Raw genomic sequence first — 21,476 nt, forward strand, 5'->3', positions numbered from 1 at the left:
AGTTCAGTTTCATCTCAGTTATGTGTCACTGTGTAAACCAAAAGAATTTTTTGTTGTTTTACCACAAGTATTTTAAAAACACATTTAGTGAAACCTCTTATGATGAAACCTCAAGACAGATCAGAAAATTTTGTTTAGGACCACTTTAGCCTAGTTGGATTTTGTAGAAATTAGCAGCTTTAATTATGGAATAGGAAATTTGGAGCTGCCAGAGCTTTAGAGATTGCCCAGTGATGTGCTGTCATTTGTCAAAGAGAAAAACCAAAGCCAGAGGGGCACTTACTGAAGCTAATACAAGTAATTGACAATAGAACCATAACCTGGTGATTTTACCTCTAGACTGTTTCTTGAATTTCCCCGCTTATCTCTTGTGTCTTCACCCTAGTTAAGGCTATCATGATCTCTCATTTGATATCTACTATAGTACATCTGAGCGGTCTCCCCACATCCCTTCGTTTACAAAGCATATCTGGTCACAGTTATTCCTCCTCTTAAAATTCTTCAACATATAAACTTGGTTATAGGAAGAACGCTAGTCCTTTATTCTGGAAAGCTGTAACTGACCAGACCCCTGATTGTCTGTTTGGCTTTAACCACCATCTTTGTCCCCCTTCCCTCCTGGATTCCAGTCACACAGACCTCTCCAGTTTCTCAAATGTACATGCATGCCCATTTCTATAGCATCTATATGCTGTTCTTTCAAATGTGCTTAGAGCTCTTGCAGTCTATCCAAATGCCTACTTATCCTCCAGATTTCATCTTAGATGACACATAAGAAGATCCCACACCTCCCCTCCTCTGAGTGTGTGCAGACTAAATAAGTGCTGTTACTATTTTTTCTCATCTGTACATTTTCTAAAAGATCTATATTACATTTGTATATTTATGTGATTATTTGATTAAAGTCTGTTTCCTCAGGTAGAGTGTAATCCGTGAGGGTGGAGTTTACATGGATTTTGTTTATCATTGTATCCCTAGTGTTTGCCCCATTGCCTGGTTTATAGAAGGCTCTTAATTCTTGTTGAATGAATGACTCTTAGTTCTATTTCTACTACACCAATGATTTTAGAGTAACATTTTTATTTTTGGAATTTTCTTAGCCATATGCTTTATATAATTCACCCATCTGTTGATGAAGTAGCATTTGAGAAAAAATAGAATTTCAAGTTATTTATTCCTAATTTGTAAATCACACTTTAAAAAAAATCACCTTTTTTTCTTAAAAATGTGAAATCAGTAGTGCTAAATATTCTTCCTATGTTTGATAGAACTCGGTCACATGTTAATTTTTATTCATCAACTCTTTCATTTATGAGTAGTTTTTGAGAAACTAAGAAGTCATAGAATATATTGAATATGGAATATAAAAATGCAAAGAGTTGGTGGTGATATTAAAATTAGTGCCTCTCAAACAGTGTTCCACAAAATAATGTTCTTGGAAATTTTACTAGATACTCTCCACCCCCTTTTCCATCTTTCCCCTGTCATTCCCCCTCTACCCCAAGGAAATACTGGGAACATAATATACCTATCTCTTTCTCATTAAATAATAACAGTGTATATGAGCACAATAAAGCTTCTTCTGCCTTTAAGCAGAGTTTTTCAGTTTTGGCACTGTTGACATTTTGGACTGTTAGATCATTCTTTATTGAGAGGCAGGGAGAGAGAGGATGAGGTTTCCAGCCTTGTAGGATGTGTAGCAGCATTCCTGTCCTCTATCCATTAAATGCCAGTAATACCTTTCCTGTTAAGACAACAAAAAATGTCTCCAGACACTGCCAATAACCCCTGGGAGGCAAGATCATTCCCAGTTGAGAACTACTACCTTTTTTAAAAAAATTATTATTTATTAGAGAGAGAGAGAGAGCAGACACATACAAGTTGGGGTGGAGGGGCAGAGAAACAGGTAGACTCCCCACTGAGTGTGGAGCCTGCATTGGAGCTCCATCCCAGGACCATGAGATCATGATCTGAGCTGAAGTCAGACACTTAACCGACTGAGCCATCCAGGCACCCTGCGAACTGCTACCTTAAAGAGACCTGTATTTATACTCCTATTTCCCAAACTTATTTAAACTCCTTGGAATTCTTCTCCTCATTCTTCTCTTCCTCTACATACCTAATGTCCTGGGAAATGTTATTTTAAATGATCATTTAGTGAAAGTAAACGAATTCTACTTTTTATTTTTCAGCTTTTTAGACTCCTGCCTAAAACCCTTTAATATTTTTCATTGCACTTAGAATAAAATTCAGACTCTGTAACTTGGTCTTTGTCTACCTCCCTAATCTTAGCTCCAGTCACTCACTACCTGTTCTTAGTTCATTGTAACCTGCCTTTCAGGTCCTCAAGCACCCAGTTCCTTTCCCAATATGTTATTCCCATTCTGTGTGTGTGTGTGTGCACACTCTAGAAATTTATCCTCTTAGAGTTTTGGAGGCTAGAAGTCTGGAAGAAAGATGTCAGCAGGGCCATGCTCTTTCTGAAAAGTCTAGAGGAGCTGGCCATCAATCCTGTGCATTCATTCCTTGGCTAGCAGCTGTATTATTCCAATCTCTACTTCTGTCTTCATAGGACATTATCCCTATGCAACTGTGTATCTCTTCTCTTTTTTTTTTTTGAAAAAATTTTTAATTTAAATTCAATTAGCCAAGGTATAGTACATCATTGCTTTTTGATATAATGTTCAATGACTCATTAGTTGCATATAACACCTACTGTTCATCATATCTTGTACCCTCTTTAATGCCCATCACCCACTTACCCCATCCCCCTACTACCTCCCTTTCCACAATCCTTGATTTGTTTCCTGGAGTCAGAGTATCATACGGTTTGTCTCCCTCTCATTTCTTCTTAACATATAATGTATTATTTGTTTCAGGGTTACAGGTCTGTGATTCATCGGTCTTAAACAATTCACAGCACTCACCAAAGCACATACCCTCCCCAGTGCCCATCACCCAGCCACCCTCTCCTTCCCACTACCCTCCCCTCTAGCAATTCTCAGTTTGTTTCCTGAGAGTAAGAGTCTTTTATGGTTTGTCTCCCTCTCTGGTTTCATCGTTTCATTTTTCCCTCCCTTCCCCTATGATTCTCTGTCTTGTTTCTCAACTTCCTCATATCAGTGAGATCATATGATAATTGTCTTTTTCTGATTGACTTACTTTGCTTAACATAATACCCTCTAGTTCCATCCACGTTGCTGCAAATGCAAGGTTTTGGGGTTTTTTGATGGTGTTATTCTCATTCTTGAGAATCATTTTGCCCTTCCTCTTTCTCATCCTTTAAGTTTAGGTTTCAGATTAAATGTCATCTCCTATGAAGAAGTCTTTTCTGACCATCTCTTACCTTACCAAAAGGATAGCTGTCCATCCCAGTACCTGCCTTCCATCTCATACCCTGTTATCTTCCCAATACTTTTCAGTTTGTAATTCATTGTTTATTTGTGTGAGTTTCTTTCTGCCTCATCACTTAGAATGCAAACTCTCTAAGGGACAGGAGCCACACCTGTCTTGTTTATCATTATGTATATATCCCCATCATTTAGCACAGAGTCTAGCATCTAATAGGCACAATAATTATTTGTTGAATAAATAAATGAATATGTTTTAATTTATCAGTGTGTTTCTGTTATAGGATTAAACTTGGAGCTAAAATATATTTTACTGAGATATAATTCACATACTATAAAATTTACCCTTTAAAGGTATATAATTTAAGAGTTTCTCATACATTCACCAATTTCTACAATTGTTCCCCCTACCTGATTCCACAACATTTTCATCACTCCTCATTCCCTGCTCCGCCAGCTCCTGCCAACTACTAATCTACTTTCCACCTCTTATGAATTTGTCTGTTTCGGACATTTCATATAAATGGAATGTGTAGTTTTTAGTGCCTGGCTTCTTTCCCTTTATGTAATGTTTTCAACATTTAACCATGCTATAGCATGTAGTTGTACTTCATTCTTACGGCTGAACAATAATCCATTATATGGATAGGCCATATTTTGTTTATCCATTCATCTGTTGATAGACACTTGGATTGTTTTTACTTTTTAGCTGTTAAGAATTATGCTGCTATAGACATTTGTGTATAAGTTTGTGTATAAATATGTTTTCATTTCTCTTGGGTATATACCTGGAAGTGGAATTGGTAAATCATATGGTAACCCTATGTTTAATTTTTTGAGGAACCGCCAAACTGTTTTTCCAACATGCTTGTACCATTTTTACAATCCCACTAGCAATGTCTGAGGATTCCAGTTTCTCCTCATTCATGGCAACACTTGTTATTGTCTGTCTCTTTTTTAATCATAGCCATCCTAGCCGGTATGAAGTGGAATTGTGGTTTTTTTTTTTTTTTTTTTTTTTAAAGATTTTTATTTATTTATTTATTTGACAGAGAGAGATCACAAGTAGGCAGAGAGGCAGGCAGAGAGAGGAAGGGAAGCAGGCTCCCCGCTGAGCAGAGAGCCGGATGCGGGGCTCGATCCCAGGACCCCAGGATCACGACCCGAGCCGAAGGCAGAGGCTTAACCCACTGAGCCACCCAGGCGCCCCTGGAATTGTGGTTTTGATTTGCATTTCCCTAATGATTAGTGATGTTGAAATGTTTTCATTTGCCATTGGCCATGTGTGTGTGTGTGTGTGTGTGTGTGTGTGTGTGTGTATGTGTGTGTGTAGAAATGTTTATTCAGATCCTTTGCCCGTTTTTTAATTGGGCTATTTGTCTTTTTATTGTTGAATCCTAAGAGTCCTGTATATATTCTGGATACTAGACCTTATCTGATACGTGGTTTGTAAATGTTTAACCCATTCTGTGGTGGTTCTTTTACTTCTTCATAGCACTCTTTTAAACACAAATTTTTTAGTTTTGATGATGTCCAATTTATCAAAACTTATTCTCTCATCCCTTCTGCTTTTTGCATCGTATCTAAGACACCATTGCCTCATCTAAGATTATGAAGGTTTATGCCTGTTTTTTTTTTTTTTTTGAGAGTTTTATAGTTTTAGCTTTTACATTTAGGTATTTGATCCATTTAGGTAAATTTCATATATGGTGTGGGGTTGGGTACAACTTGCATATAACAAGTTGTGCATGAATATCCAATTGTTGAAGTTTCATTTTTAAAACAATTTTATTAATACATCATAATTTTTCACAAAAATTAACACTGTTTCAACATTTGCCATTAAAAAAATAATGTCTGAGGGTGCCTGGGTGGCTCAGCTCGGGTCATGATCCCAGGGTTCTGGGATCGAGCCCCACATCGGGCTCTCTGCTCGGTGGGGAGCCTGCTTCCTACCCCACCTGCCTCTCTGCCTACTTGTGATCTCTCTCTCTCTCTCTGTCAAATAAATAAATAAAAATAAAATCTTTATAAAATAAATAAAATCTTTAAAAAAAGTAATGTCTGAAGCACATACTGTCTACCATACATTATGTTGTGCTTAGGATTTTAAAAGATTTTAAAAATCCCTGTCTTCAGTGTCTTACAAATCTGGAAATTAAGAACATCGAAAGTTGTAATAAGAAGTTGAATAGAACATATAAGTAAGGTATTTGAAGAAATTAACAATGGTTTTAAGGAATTGGTTTTTGAGAGAGTACATATGAAAGATGACACTTCTGCTATAAAAATAAAAATATTCCCAGGGCAGCTGGGTGGCTCAGTTGGTTGAGTATCTAGCTCTTGGTTTCTGTTCAAGTCATGATCTCAGGGTGGTGCGATCAAGACCCTCATTGGGCTTTGCACTCAGCAGGGAGTCTGCTTTAGTTTCTCTTTCCTTCTCCCCCTTCCCTTGCTCATAGTGTGTGTGTACACTATCTCTCTCTCTCTTTCAGTCAAAAAAATAAATCTTTTAAAAAATATAAAAATAGAAATATTCCTGGCAATTGCTGTAAAAAGCATTTGATGGTGGTTTCTGTGCAGTAGGGATGTTTTACCTTGATTAGTACTCTTATATTCATTTGCTATTAACTCACTAATGGGGGGGGTGGATGAGAAAGAAATTTTCTGTCATCTATAAATTTGAGGTAAAATTTTGACCATGATAGAGGTGACAAGGAATCTCTTCCGTCTCTCTCTCTCTCCCTGTATCTCTTTCATATAACTGACTGAATTAGTATTTATTTAGCTCACAGCAAAGGGTTCTCTACGGAAGTGTTCTCTGAGTCATTTCTTCACCAATTCTGGTGAATTTTTTTTCACCCCTTTGTCTGCCTTTTTTTTTTTTTCCTGCTGATGCTAATCTTATAATTGTTGATACATCTTGCTAAGATTTGCAGTTATATATGCTACCTTTTTTAAAAGTAGGCTTAGTCTTTGAGACTTATTATTGAATTCAGAACATGTTAAATTCATTGTATTAGTGAATGTGGGCTCCCATTACAGAATACCATAGATGTTTGTCTTAATCATTAGGACTTTTTGTTTTCACAGTTCTGGAGGACTGAAATGCAAGGTCAGATGCAGGCTTTTCTGGTAAGGCCCCTCTTTTCAGGCTTGCAGAGGCCCTTCTGGCCTCTGGTTTGAAAAGCTTGTTATAGATTTTGAATACTAGCCCTTTATCTGATATGTCGTTTGCAAATATCTTCTCCCATTCTGTCAGTTGTCTTTTGGTTTTGTTAACTGTTTCCTTTGCTGTGCAGAAGCTTTTGATCTTGATGAAGTCCCAATAGTTCATGTTTGCCCTTGCTTCCCTTGCCTTTGGTGACGTTCCTAGGAAGAAGTTGCTGCGGCTGAGGTCAAAGAGGTTGCTGCCTGTGTTCTCCTCAAGGATTTTGAGGGATTCCTTTCTCACATTGAGGTCATTCATCCATTTTGAGTCTATTTTCATGTGTGGTGTAAGGAAATGGTCCAGTTTCATTTTTCTGCATGCGGCTGTCCAATTTTCCCAATGCTATTTGTTGAAGAGGCTGTCTTTTTTTCATCGGACATGCTTTGTTGAAGATTAGTTGACCATAGAGTTGAGGGTCTATTTCTGGGCTCTCTATTCTGTTCCATTGATCTATGTGTCTGTTTTGTGCCAGTACCATACAGTCTTGATGATGACAGCTTTGTAATAGAGCTTGAAGTCTGGAATTGTGATGCCACCAACTTTGGCTTTCTTTTTCAATATTCCTCTGGCTATTCGAGGTCTTTTCTGGTTCCATATAAATTTTAGGATTATTTGTTCCATTTCTTTGAAAAAAAAAAATGGATGGTATTTTGTTAGGGAGCATAGACATTTTCACGATATTTGTTCTTCCAATCCATGAGCATGGATTGACTTACTTTTCTTTGTGTCTTACTTACATTTCTTTGTGTCTTCCTCAGTTTCTTTTATGAGTACTTTGTAGTTTTCTGAGTATAGATTCTTTGCCTCTTTGGTTAGGTTTATAACTAGATATCTTATGGTTTGGGGTGCAATTGTAAATGGGATTGACTCCTTAATTTCTCTTTCTTCTGTCTTATTGTTGGTGTAAAGAAATGCAACTGATTTCTGTGCATTGATTTTATATCCTGACACTTTACTGAATTCCTGTACAAGTACTAGCAGATTTGGAGTGGAGTCTTTTGGGTTTTCCACATATAGTATCATATCATCTGCAAAGAGTGATAGTTTGACTTCTTCTTTGCCGATTTGGATGCCTTTAATTTCTTTTGGTTGTCCGATTACACTGAACATTTTGATGATTACTCTCTGATTGCCTTCCTAAATGGCTTTACACATTTACATTCCCACCAGTGAGGGGTGAAAGTTCATTTACCTTTACCATTGCTGAAATAATATTTTAAAATTTATTTCAATCTGATGGTTTAAAAATTATATTTCATTATTTTGAAACCACATATAACTGATATCTGGAATGTTAAGGATCCTTTCTTTGTTTGTTGGCCATTTGTATTTTTCTATGAATTGCTCTAATTTACCCATTTTTCTTGTGGAATATCTCTTTAATACTGATTTGTAAGAAAGTTTTGAAGGCTATTTTGCATGTGAATCCTTTATTTTAAATGTTGCAGATATGTTTTCCCTGTCTGTTGCTTGTCTTTCAAGTTTGTTTATGGTATCTTGTGGAATGGAGATTTTTCATTTTGTGAGAATGTCAGTCATTCCCTTTACGGCCTGTTTTGTGCAGTGTTAGGAAAACTTTCCCCATTAGAGTTGTTTAATTTTTTTCTAATATTTTATAACATTGTTTCTTTAATTCCATTTGAAGTTTATTTAAATGAATGGGTCAACCCTGTTTTTAATATGGTCCATTATTTTCTCATTGATTTGAAGCATGCTTTATCTTATTCTTAAATGCCTATGAACCCATTTCTCCCAAAGTAGACTTCCTGTGAAACCTTCTGTAAGCCAAAATGATGTGAAGACGCAGTTACCATTAATTTATATAGAAACATTTTTTAGTGCTCCCAGAACCAAAAAATATCCTTTCTTAGGCTCTTCTTACGACATACTTTGCTAACAGATGCACAAAATAAATGAGATAAAGCACAGATGCTCACAGACATAGTTCAAAATTGTGATGGCTTGTTCGTGAGATGCTGAGTGCAGTTCCCAGGGAAGGAGCTTGGTGGTGCCACTCTCACTACCCAGGGTGCTTGCTGCCTTTGTAATGGCTTGCTACAAAACAAATGCTGTAAACTTTTTTTTTTTTTTAAACAGAAATCCTCTACAGATTTCTTTTCAGTTAGCAAAAACCAGTACTCATATTATGCCTTCTGTAAAAGCAAAGTAGTATAACTTGAACTTTCAAAAATGGGGGGTACCTGTATATGCAGATTTATTTTCATATACACTTCTTTCCTCTTTTCTCTCTTTTTGCCATTACTTTTTAGTGTTGCTTTAATCTTATTCTACTCTCTTCTGATTTGTGGCTATTAAGTTATATGTGAACCAGAAATCTACATAAAAGACTACTGGTATTTTAGGTAAAACATGAGTAGAATGTTCATGCTTTAAAAAATACATAAAATTGGGGCACCTGGGTAGCTTAGTCGTTAAGCATCTGCCTTTGGCTCAGGTCATGATCCCAGGGTCCTGGGATTGAGCACCATGTCAGGCTCCCCGCTGAGTGGGGAACCTGCTTCTCCTTCTTCCACTCTCCCTATTTGTGTTCCCTCTCTCGCTATGTCTCTCCAAAAAATAAATAAATAAAATGTTTTTAAAAAATACATAAAATTTATTATATGTTTTCATTTCTGAGAGGCTTATTTAGATTTTTTGTTTGTTTGTTTCTAGCTCTTAGTAATATTTTACTTTATTTTGAAGATTTTGTTTATTTATTTGAGGTAGAGAGAGCATATGAGCACAAGTGGGGTGGGTGGGTCAGAGGGAAAGGGAGATCATGACCTGAGCCAAAGGTAGATGCTTAACCAACTGGGCCACCCAGACATCCCTCTTAGTAATATTTTAAATAGTTGATGTTGTTTAATATGTGACCTCTATATAAATATTAATATGTTAAAATTATTTTTAAAATAGCAGCTATATTTAGATTGCTTTAGTGAAAAACTTTTTTCCTTTAATAGAGAAACAAAGTAAATATGACCAAGCCTATATTTTGCTTTTGGGTTTTCTTTCCTAACAATACAATAAAGAATAAAATAAAAATGAAAAAAAATGGGTTAAAAGTAAAATGAGATATCACTCTGACATTAAATCAGCTATAGCTAAATGCTATTAAGAGCAGTGTCTGTTACTATGGATCATCTCTAATTCAGGGTCACCTTAAAAGGAAGCTTTGACTTGCTTTATGGTTTCTAAAAATAATTCATAGTCGCCTTGGGTAGCTATAGCCTTTAGTGTACCTAAATTATGGAGCTTACATGAGGAACTTAAAGTGGTCACCCTTTCTGTACTGTAAAATCAGTAGAATCCTGCATTGTGTGTTAAGTTCTAAAGCATAAGTAATAGAGAAGTAGATGTATAAATAAGTCAAGGATTTGTATAGTGATAATTTTTCTTTACATTTGTGTTATTCAAATTAGATGAATAGATTTGACATGCTTTTTAGAACTTCATTTTAAGTTTTTTCTTAAAGTATCTCTGGTACAAAGAATTAGTATGTACATGTGTGTGTTGCATATTACTCAGGGAAATTCTGTTTCTCTTATTTCTCGATAGATGAATTGTTTAAGGGTTTTGGGGATAGCACTAAGATTTGAAACAGCTGGGGAACATAAAAGGACCTATACTTTTTCTACACATTTGAAGCTTAGATTGCCCCCAGAGATCCAGAAATAAGATAGTTCTAAATTATGATTGGCATCTGGAGTCTAGGCAGATCTCACTTGGAAGAGAAGCATACCCTTTTAGGCTTGGGGGTTCCTAAAGCCACATCTATCTGTACTTAGGGTATTCAGTAAATTGACAGCTATGTAACAGAACTCACAAAGTGGATCCAGCCTGCAGAGGCATATATTGATTGGACTACACTGTGTTTTTAAAATATCTAGATTTGTGGCTTGTCCTGCAAATTGGAAGATGTGACAACTTTAACCTGTCACCACAGGGCAGCAACTAACTAGATGGACATGTGCTCTCACTTGCCAGAATCTATACCACTCCTTAACCTGAACGTGTCAGTTGCCATTCATCACCATACTTGTACAATCCCCCATTTGCTCAACTCACTTGTGTTCCTACTCAGCAACTGTAGGCTTAAAATACATAATTTATAATCATTAGTCTACATTTTTTTTCTGTATCTGGTGCAGCTAAGTGAAAGTGAGTAACAATTTGTTTAATATAGTAGAAACAATTCATTTTTTTCCAAGAACATATATATTTATGTCTTCATTATCTGTTCCTTTTTTTATTCCCTGAAATATTTACTCTTGCAAAATCCTACTCAATTCAACACCCAACACCTTGAATCTTTTGATCACATCTGTCTATAGTAGTGTCTTCTTCTCCTGAAGTTTTAGAATATTTATTTTTTTCACCACTATAACTTTATTATAGTAGAGACTTAGAGAGTCTCATTCAGTTAAAAAATGACTGTGTTGCTATGAAGAGCCCTTTCATTAGTCTTTGCTTAATATGGTTCACAGGTCATTGTTGTCATTTTGAAGAATAAGGAAATAGTACCTTTCAACTTTATTTCCCTAGTTTTCTTAATTGGCCTTTGGACATCATATTTAAATACTGTTTTCCTTGCTTTCAGTTACAGATGAGGACACGGTAAAGAGGTATTTTGCCAAGTTTGAAGAAAAATTTTTCCAAACCTGTGAAAAGGAACTTGCCAAAATCAACACATTTTATTCAGGTGAGTAGTTTTTTGGTACAACATGCAGGGAACAATTTCTGCTGCTGAGGAAAAAAAAATTCTGCCATATCAGTATTTAACCTTCTGATTGTCATTTTTAAATTGGGGCTTGTTTTTCCTCCTATATTGTACTTAGGGATATTTTCTTTAGCTGGGGTAGGAACGCATCTAGTACCTCAATATTTAAGCCTAATACAGTCATTGCCTAGTTTCTTTTGCAGTTGCAAGGATTTGGGAACCTCAGTGTGAACCAGTACTTTGATAGAGCTTCACTGAAGCCCAGTGTGAAGCTTCAGAAGAGTCAGAAATTTGATTTTATTATTTCAGAGCTAAATTAGACAGTTCCTGCTTATTAATTACATTACTTTGCCTATCCATTGTATGGAATATGCCTTTCTGTCTCTCTAGAGTATTGTCTCCAGAGTGACATCTACAAGATGCTATTGGAGTTGAGAAGAAAATACTAGAACTTCCATTTATTTATATCTGGCCCTTTAAAATTCTGTCATATATATATATATATTTATATATATTCTGTCATATATATATATATATATTATCCTACTCCTTTAGTATCTTTGTTTCATCCTACAAAGCTCAGGTTTCTTGACTCCTTCATCTATTCCAGTTGTCAAGGCCCCCCCACCAGAATTATTTCCCTCCTCATCAGTTATCTTAACCACTTTGTCCCTTGTGCTTTTTGATCTCCTCACCCTCATTGCCTTGTAATGCTTCTGCCCAGTGAAACTCCCAACTGCAGACCAGCCCAGCCTTTTACCTTCTTTATGCCTACCCACATGCTGCTTAGGATAGCTAGGTGAAAAAAAATCACAGCAGAACAAATTTGAACCAGTATAAATTCACCATTAGATTCTTAACTATGTCCTCAAAGCTTCCCATGGGTCCTAATCAGTGCCCTTTTCCATGCTCCAAAGTGGGTTCGTTTTATTTTATTTGCTTTTTAAGTAGGCTTCACACCCAGCGTGGGGCCCAACACAGGGCCCAAACTCATGAACCCACAACCCTGAGATCAAGACCAGAGCTGAGATCAAGAGTCAGAGGCTCAACGAACTGAGCTACCCAGGTTCCCCTCCAAAGTGTTTTTCTAAACCCAACACCATTCTCTTGAATTCTCTGACCCCCCACCAATTTCTCCATCATGCTCATTATACCTCCTTCTTTACAGACAAATAGAAAGGACTTCAGGGGCACTTGTGGTGCAGTTGGTTAAGCATGCAACTCTTGGTTTTGGCTCAGGTCCTGATCTCAGGGTCATGGGATCGAGCCCTGCGTCAGACTCTGAACTCAGCACAAAGTCTGCTTGAGTTTCTTTCTCCCTCTCCCCCTGCACACACATACTTTCTCTCTAAAATAAATAAATAAGTCTTCAAAAAAATTTTTTTTAAAAAACTAAAGAACTTCAGCTCCTGTTGGTGTATAATATGTATGCAGATCTATGCCACTCCTCCCCTAAGTACTTGTTGACAGGCTTACCCTTAACTTTTTTTCCTCCAGTCTTTTTAGAAAAGATACCCTTCTTAGTCTCTGGCAAATCTCTACAACTGCTGACCGAATTTTAGCTCCTCAAGACCTTGCTCCAGTAATTATTTCTTCTAAGAATTAGTAAATAAATGCATCATTGACCTCTCTCTTTACTGGTATAGTCTCCTTAGCAAGTCACTCCCTTCTAGCAAAAAAGAACAAGAAAGGAAGCAAATACCTTAATTCTGTGTCCTTCTCATCTTTCGCTTATGACTGGACTTCCTAGGCAAAGAGAGCAATTTATGCAGAGGCATAGAGCTGTGAAAGGACATGGTATATATGCATGTCCTTTACACTACTTTGTAAGCACCTAGAATGCAGAGACAAAATAGAAATATTATTTGAAACTGCAATGGATAGATTTTTAGCAAGGGAAAAATGTACAGAGAAATTGCATTGTGCAAGAACAAAGATAATTTCTGGATAGGAGGTAGGAGGAGGAGAGGAACCAGCAGTGTAGATGGAGAAGAAGAGGGCAGCCATGAAGAATGAGAAGAGGAAGCTAAAAGAGGAAGGCATGTGCAGGGGAAAGAGTGTTTAGACTGAGAAAGGCCTATAGTATATGACCTAAGGCTGTAAATGCAAAATGTAAAAGGTCAAGTTAATTAGCATTTTTCTTTTGCTATGGTTTTTTAGGGAAGGATCTCTGAGCCCAACTCTGGATAATTTAGTTCAGAAAGAGTACATAATGCTTCTTGGTATACAAAGCAGAAGAAATATTTATTCTTAACAATACATAGATATTTTTAATATGTTGAGTTATAACAAAAACTATATATGAATTGTGACCCATTACACCTAATCAGATATGTGTGTTTTTTGTATGTTTGTATGCATCTATATGTGTGTGTATATGCAATATATTTAAACAATTAAAATTTTTTCATGGAATAATATCCTTACCATGTGTAATATATTCTGTTTTCTATATTTATTTCTATTTGACTTATAAAATGCTGATTTATGATCCACACAATTGCTTTTATTACCCCATATTGGGTTACAACCCCAGTCTGAAAAATGGTATCTTAGATTTTATGGTTTTTCAAAAATAATCTTAGGGTTTCTACTATTAAAAATTTGGGAGCTAAGATTATAAATGACTTTTTCCTGTTAGTATTGACAGGGCCAGTTGGGCTTGTCTCTTGATGTCACCACAGAGTAGGTACAAATTGATAATCTTCAGACTAACTTTTTGCCAGGTCAGGAAATCATAGGTAATATGAAGACATGATTGACAGAAACAGAATTTGGCACTTGTCCTAGACAATATCATTTTTCCCCTTATTTAGCCACCTTCTCCATGGCAGATTGTCTTATAGACTGCAATTCTCAGACACGAGGGCACAGAAAAACTATAAATAATACAGGGGTGAGTTCATCTTATAAACATACTTCCACCCACTTGTGGAGATATCTCACAAATTATTCAACGGTCAGCTAAAAATGGTCACTTTTAAATGAGATATAGTCTTGATTGAAACTTCTAAATACCCCAAACAAAATGCTATGCAGGCTAAACAAAACAGAATGAATACTACTAAAATATAGATACTAATTTTCATATCAGTTCTTTTACCTACCAGTTATATTTTGGAGTTTTGAACCTTACTTTTTTTTTAGAAGTTTACCATTTAACTTTTCTAGACCTCCATGTCCTTGCTTGTAAAATGGACATATTGATTCCCAGCCCTCTTGGGTTCCACCTGTAAGGAGTCAGAACCTATTGTCAGTATTTCACAAAACCTGATATAAGTCATTTTATTACTTTTTATGTTTTATTACATATTTTTGGCTAATAAGATATAAGCATTTATAGTAATAAAATAATTTTTTTTACATTTAAAAAAATCATTTATTTTAGAGAGGGGGGAGAGAGAGTGCATGTGCCGGGAGAGAGGGGGAGAATCTGCAGGCAGAAACAACCCCCCCCCCCCACCACCACAATGAGTGCAGAGCCTGGCACAGGGCTTGATTTCAGGACCCATGAATCACCAGCTGAGTCTAAACAAAGAGTCGGATGCTTAACTGACTGAGCCACACAAGTGCCGCAGTAGATTTAATATTTGAAGACCATGGAAGGAAAGGGAAGTGTTTTAAAGGAAGGCTCTCTTTTGATGATAGCATTACTAATCACTGAAGTCTCCTAGGTCTCTTCTAAAATGGCATCAATCCTGAAAGCTATAGTGTTAGCAATCTTTTTTGTGGTCATCAGTAATGTTTTTTTCCATTGGTGATATTAATCACTATGTTACAACATCTTTCTCTTTGCTAGAACCAGTTTCCTTTCTCTCTCCATTCAAAATACTTTGCTTCTAAGCAGTGTTTTTATGTGCCTACATAAAAACAAAATCTTAGAATATATCTGTTGCTTTTAATATTCCACAATTAAAACAGGCAAGGCCTTTTTTTCTTTTTTCTTTTTTCTTTTTTTTCCATTGGAATGTTTTAAATAGCTAGGGGCTTTTTCCTTCATTTCTAAACAATCTCAGGTTTTGTTTTTTGGTTGTTTTTTTTTTAACCTGTCCTAATTTTTTGGCTTCAGTTATTGTGACTTCACAGCAGTGTTATGAGCTTTTCCTTTCTTTACAAAAAAAAGAGAGAGAAGAAGAGCAGGAAAGAAAATTGCAGTAGTGTTATTTATAAGTATATGAATTATGGCAATAGAAACAAATTTCTTGGCTGTAAAATATTTTCAGGCTTTATATATATTGAAGACCAATCGGATAATAGTTACTCAGAACTATTCCTGTTACAGTTATTCCTATAATCCTGTTATGTGTTTTTCTTTATTCTTACCAAATTTGAGGGATTGTATATTATACCACTGAGTGTGTATAATAAAACATAAGCATCTTTTTCACTGAAATACTAAATATCATTGTACAAGTGATTATATGAATCTAGTACTCACATAGCTAAATTATGACTTAATGGCTGGTTTAGCTCTTTGTATGTGCGTAAAGACATGGATTAAGTATATATTAATTAGGGTGATCATAGGTCTGTAGTATTGTTTAAAATTCCCATTGTCTTATTATTTTTCCTACGTCATGATTCTCTTGAGTTTATTACAACAGAATCCATTACTTAAGAGCTGTTGAAGAATGGGGTTTGGGAGGTTGGTTAGGAGAGAAGTAAGGGACATGAATTAAAGCAACCAGACTGGCTTGCTTTCTTGTTAACATATTTGATGAAAATTAAAATTGCAATTATTTATCTACTATCCACAAGGGAGGTTTTTTTAAAGGAAGGTTCCTTTTTGGTGGTAACATTACTAATCCCCAAAGTCTCCTAGTTCCTTTTAAGACTGATCACATTTTTTTTTCTTTCTAAGACTGATAAGATAGGGTATGTCCCTAGTCATGGCATAATATAGTTGCGGGATGGCATCTTCATAAAAAAAAAGCTGACTATCATCTAAATTAATGTTTTTTTAAACTATAAGTTATGACCCAATACATGGGTCAGGAAATTAAAATACCTGGGGTCATCATGAGCATTTTAAAAAAATACAAATAGAATATAGTAGAATAGAAAATACCAGATTATATCTAAAATGTTTATTTACCAATGTATCTATAATTTATGTACAATAAATTGTTTATGTACAACATGATACTTGGTATTTTAGAATTTTGCAAAGTACTATGGAAACTGACGTGAAGAAGCATTGACTTTACTTGGAGGAAAAGAAGGGGATTGTGGAAAAGCCTCCAGAAGAAGTAAAACTTAAATTGGATCTTTGAAAATGTGGGGCATTTCCACATGCTCTTGGAGGAGCATTTTGGGGATAACAGTGGTAGAGGACTTGGAGTACAGTATTCCAAGGAAACACCTATCCATATGCATCGTGACATCAAAATACATGACATATTGGGGGTGAGGAGGATTATAGTTTTCTGAGCTGGAGTTAAGAGAGTAAGGATTCAGTTATTATTATAGAAAAAATTGAAGAATATTATGTTTTATTCATATGTGGAGATTTTAGACTTCAGTATTTGAGGTATAACAATTTCAGGTAATAAGAATTCCAGATAAAAGCAGAACAAAAAAATTCATGTAATATAACAAAATTAACTATCCTGAGTCACTTAGGGTTGGTCAATTTTCTTACAAACTTACTTTGTATTTCAAATAACACTGAGGTCCATAATTTGAATTGGCAAGCTTGTGACATTGCAAGATAAGTATATAAAAAAAATAAATGTATTCTAAAACATCAAGAATTATTCTTCAGTCCCATAACAATATAATAGCTTTGTTATTCTGAAGATTGCTATAGTTCTGAAATAACTTTTCTAAGGTAAAAAAAATATATATATAAATGAAATGTATATATGAAAACCAAGAAAAGTTTTGTTAACCCTATAGCTCTTTGAGGGACATATAGGTGCTTTGAAAGTTTTTGAGTAGTTATTGGAAATTTTTATCAAATATTTTATTTTCTGAGAACTTATGGCATTAAACATATATTATTAAAGTAATAATTTGTTCTCATTCAGACCCACTTGATTTATTGGCATGAATAGAAATTGAAATTTATTGTCAAAATAGGTTTTCATCAGCATTTATAAAATTACCTAGAAATGTTCATTTTTATTTTTTGTAAGTATATTTATAGATTTTAATTCATAGGCCAAAGTACATTCTTATGTATACTCATTTACCTTTTTCCAGGTTCTCTGCTGCCCCCATGTTTGAGATTTTTGGATATCTGACTCTAGAAAACTGAGCTGTCGTTGAAACATAGTTTGGACACTTGGTGTCAAAAGCAGTGTTTCTCATCCTTTTTACACTTGTTGATAAGTATTAAATGCTTTTGCTAAGTATAAAAATCTCACACCATAACTATTGGGAACATTGAATTTTTTTTTTTTTTTCCCAAATTACATGGTTTTACTCCCCTCCTACCAACCAGGGATTTTCCCTCACATGCTCTTCTAGATAGCCTTGTCCTTAAGGAAGAAAAGAGTTCAAAAAAATAGCTGACTACCCCGGTAATGATTTCTCCTCTATTTTGGTATGGGAACTTGGATTACTAGAGAAGTTTTTCCTACATATTCATTAAGTCAGTCAGTCATTCAGTAAACATGGGTTGAGCCTACCGTATATAGGTTCTTAGAATTACAAAAATGATGATGATCCACACAAAAGTTTATAGGTGAATGTTAATAGCATAATTTATATAGTGCAAAAATTAGAAACAATTCAGATGTCTGTCAGCTGATGAATATTTAAACAAAATGTGGTGTATCCACCCAACAAAGTATAATTCAGCAATAAAAGGACCAGCTACTGATATGTGATACATAGTGGATGAACCTCAAAATCATGCTAAGAAGGCAGGCAGATGCAAACAACAGCATACCGTATGACTCCTTTATAAGAGTGTTCAGAAAAGGCAAATGTGTAGAAACAGAGAGCAGATCAGTGGTTACCTGGGGCTGCGAGGTAGGAGTGAGGATTGACAGCCAGTGGCCCTGACAGAAGTGTATGGGATGTTGGAAATGTTCTAAAATTGGATGGTGCTGATGATTGTACAACTCTACAAATTTACTAAAAATTAACAAACTATGCTTACCATGGGTAAACGCTATGCTAAGTATACCTGAAAAAGCTATTAAAAATTTTTTCACCATTAAAAAATGAAGATTTTTTTGCCCTCAGAGAGAAGCCTTGGTTCAGAGAGCTCTCAACAGTCAATGAAACAAACATATAAACAAAGAATTACATTCAATGTGCTTTGTATGTGTGTTTGTGACCTCATGAGTGTCCAGTGGAGGGAGTTTCAAGGTGTGGCTGAGAGTTTTTAGGCAAGAAAGACTTTACATAGAAAACGATATTTGAGATTAGCTTTGTAAAATGAGTAAGGAGTTTGCCAGATGGGGAGGTATTTGTTTCCTGACTTACTGCTGTCATGTAGGAAGTAGTGGTTCTTTCTTTCCGTTTTTTGGACTTCTTTCATTTTTAATATCCATAAAAATAATTACAAAATATACATATTGACAACTGGCTAAGGAAGGTAAACAAATAGCAAATTCATATATTAGTCTCTTAATAAAAGTTGATCATTCATATTATTTTCTAGCTTTTGGGTTTGCTAATTACCTAAGCTTTCTAATCAGCAAAGCAATTTCTAGTTGACCTTGGATAAATTATCACATTCTTTCATTAAATATGTGTTTGTATTTGTGTATATTATTTTTTCAAATGGCTTTTAAGTGGTCAGCACATAAATAGTCAAGTTGTTAATAGAACAGAAGTGTTAAATATATCTTTTGTTCTAGGAACATCATGAAAAAATTACACAATCACTAAGTGCACCGTGAACTAAGAAAGAACCAAAAAGTTCTACATTGTTTTTGATCAGAAGGACAATAAGATGAACAGTTTTGCAATAGAAATGCTTAACTTCTATAAAAAGAACTTCCAAGATTCATTTTGCCTTTTCAGTGTTAGATTTGAAAATAGGTGAATTGTTCTCTTTCTTATAATATGGAAGACTAGGAAGAAATTCTGAATACCTCTCACTATAAAACAGTAAAATGCTACCTAAAATATGCAAAATTATTAGATACAAAATAAAATACATGGTTAATATAGCTAAAGACCTGAAAAAAAGTATCAAAACCATGCACAAAAAAGAAACTCTCAAAATGGACTTTTTTGAAATAACCAATTAGAGGGACATCTGGGTGACTTAGTGGGTTAAGTGTCTGCTCAGGTCCTGGGATCAGCTGGCGCCATGCTCCCTGCTCAGAGGAGGGAGTCCACTTTTCCCTCTTCCCCCACTTGTGCTCTCTCACTTGCTCTCTCAAATAAATAAAATCTTAAAAATAGCCAATTAGAACTTTTCAAATGAAAATATAATCACTGAAATTAATATCGTAACTACTTAAACCTGTGAATTAGGTAGAGATTAAGAGAAAGTTTATACACTTGAACATAGAGCTGGAGTAGTTACCCAGAATGCAACAAAAAGAGATAGAGAGGAAATATAAGCTATGAAAAGAGCAACAAGTTTAAGAGGCCATAGTTGATATCTGTGATTTGCTTTTTCCACTAGCTGTTTCCTATTTGCTCTGCCCTCAGCCGGAAGCCCAACTGGCTGGGGTTCTTTACTGGATGGGATGACCCAAACTTGAATTACTGAAGGGTCTGAATCCTTAATAATTCTTTTCTTTGATTTCTATAGTTTTCCATTAACTTTCATTACTTGTCTTGGAAAAACTAGGATTCCAGAGAGTCTCCTGGGTTATGGACACAGTCCTCCTTACTCCTATTGTGTATCAAAAACTCAGTTTCCCTGTGGTAATTAAGATCAATAACTAACCAGTAAGTAACCTCTTTGCCTACTAGTTCAGTGGTATGATGAGTACAAAATGGCATGACTGCCAGATGGCAGTCTCATGTTCCAGTTCAGTAGAATCATTGTTGTATTCCTCTGAAAGAAGCATTTTCTGCTAAGAACTAAACAATAGGCAGAGTTCAAGTTGCAAATCGGAAAGCAAAAATTAAGTGAGTGTTTTTTGGTTATAGTAGGGAGAGGAGCCACTCCCACTTTGATCCCTTGATTCCTAGACTCTGTATTTTGGCTGTGTTTGTAAAAGCACCAATAAATATAATGGTCTTAATACTGCATCCTATAAGACAGAACCCAGTTCTTACAAAGTGTTGTCTCCCAATGCACTTTGTTAAGTCTCCCTTTAGGCCAGCAATTTCTGGGTAGGTGGTAAGACCTTATTATTCCATGGATACCCTTATTGCTTTACTACCTTTCCTGGGAAATGAGTTTCCTGATCAGAAACAAAGCTGTGTAGAATACCATGAAAATGGATAAGGCATTCCAGCCGATAGTGGTGCTAGCCAGGAACATTATGAGCAGGGAATGTACAACCTTATCAAGAATACATTTATTCCAAAGAGGACAGATCCCTGCCCCCTGCATAAAAGAAGACATCTAATGCATTCACCCTGCCACTAGGTGGCTGACCAGCATTAATAGGGAATGGTGCCATTTCTGGAGCTCCAAGACCATGCAAGTGTCTGTTGCCAGATGAGAAGCTGCATTATAAGTTACATAGCTGCATACCAGGTGCTATAGGCTCTGTTATTTGTTCCAGTGGTGATACCGCATCTAGAAAAATAGCTGCCATCAGAGTGACCACTATGCTATAAATTTACTATTACTCAATTTACTATAAATTTACTATTAAATTTAAATTTACTATAATCCACAGTCATTTTTTAAGATCCATCTAATTTCTGCACAGACTAAACAGATAAATTAAATGGGGATGTGATAGATATCTTTCAAGTCTCTGGTGATGGCACTAACCTCTGGAGTTCCCCTCGGGATGTGCTTTTGCTTCTTGGTTATTATCTTGATAGGGAGAAGTTCTAGAAACTTCCATTAGTCCTTCTTACAATAATAGCTCATACCTCTGGGTCACAGTCAATGTGGAGATTTCTACAAGTGATCTGGTGTCTCTACTCCAATTATACATTCTGGAACAGAGAAAGCAATCGTAATGTGAGTCTGGGGACCAGCTGGGCTAATATTTCATCTGTCACCTGAACACTATAGACCTCCATTTGACTGGAGTGGCATTTGGAGTCTTCAGAAATTTGAATCAGTTCAGAAGTACACAGTAGGGATAATTCTGGT

General features: G+C 35.6%; 1 protein-coding gene across 2 annotated transcripts in view; it reads left to right on the forward strand.

Annotated features, from left to right (window-relative positions):
• The window catches only part of LOC111150808 (xenotropic and polytropic retrovirus receptor 1), a 241,263-nt gene that overhangs the window by 141,020 nt on the left and 78,767 nt on the right, over positions 1 to 21,476 (forward strand). For both annotated transcript variants that reach the window (XM_022508418.1, XM_022508420.1), the window contains exon 3: positions 11,162 to 11,263. In XM_022508418.1, coding sequence (XP_022364126.1) covers positions 11,162 to 11,263 — 102 coding nt within the window. The remainder of the gene's footprint in view (positions 1 to 11,161; positions 11,264 to 21,476) is intronic.

This window comes from Enhydra lutris, unplaced genomic scaffold (assembly GCF_002288905.1).
Source record: "Enhydra lutris kenyoni isolate GAN:26980312 unplaced genomic scaffold, ASM228890v2 scaffoldscaffold24, whole genome shotgun sequence".
Taxonomy (NCBI): domain Eukaryota; kingdom Metazoa; phylum Chordata; class Mammalia; order Carnivora; family Mustelidae; genus Enhydra; species Enhydra lutris.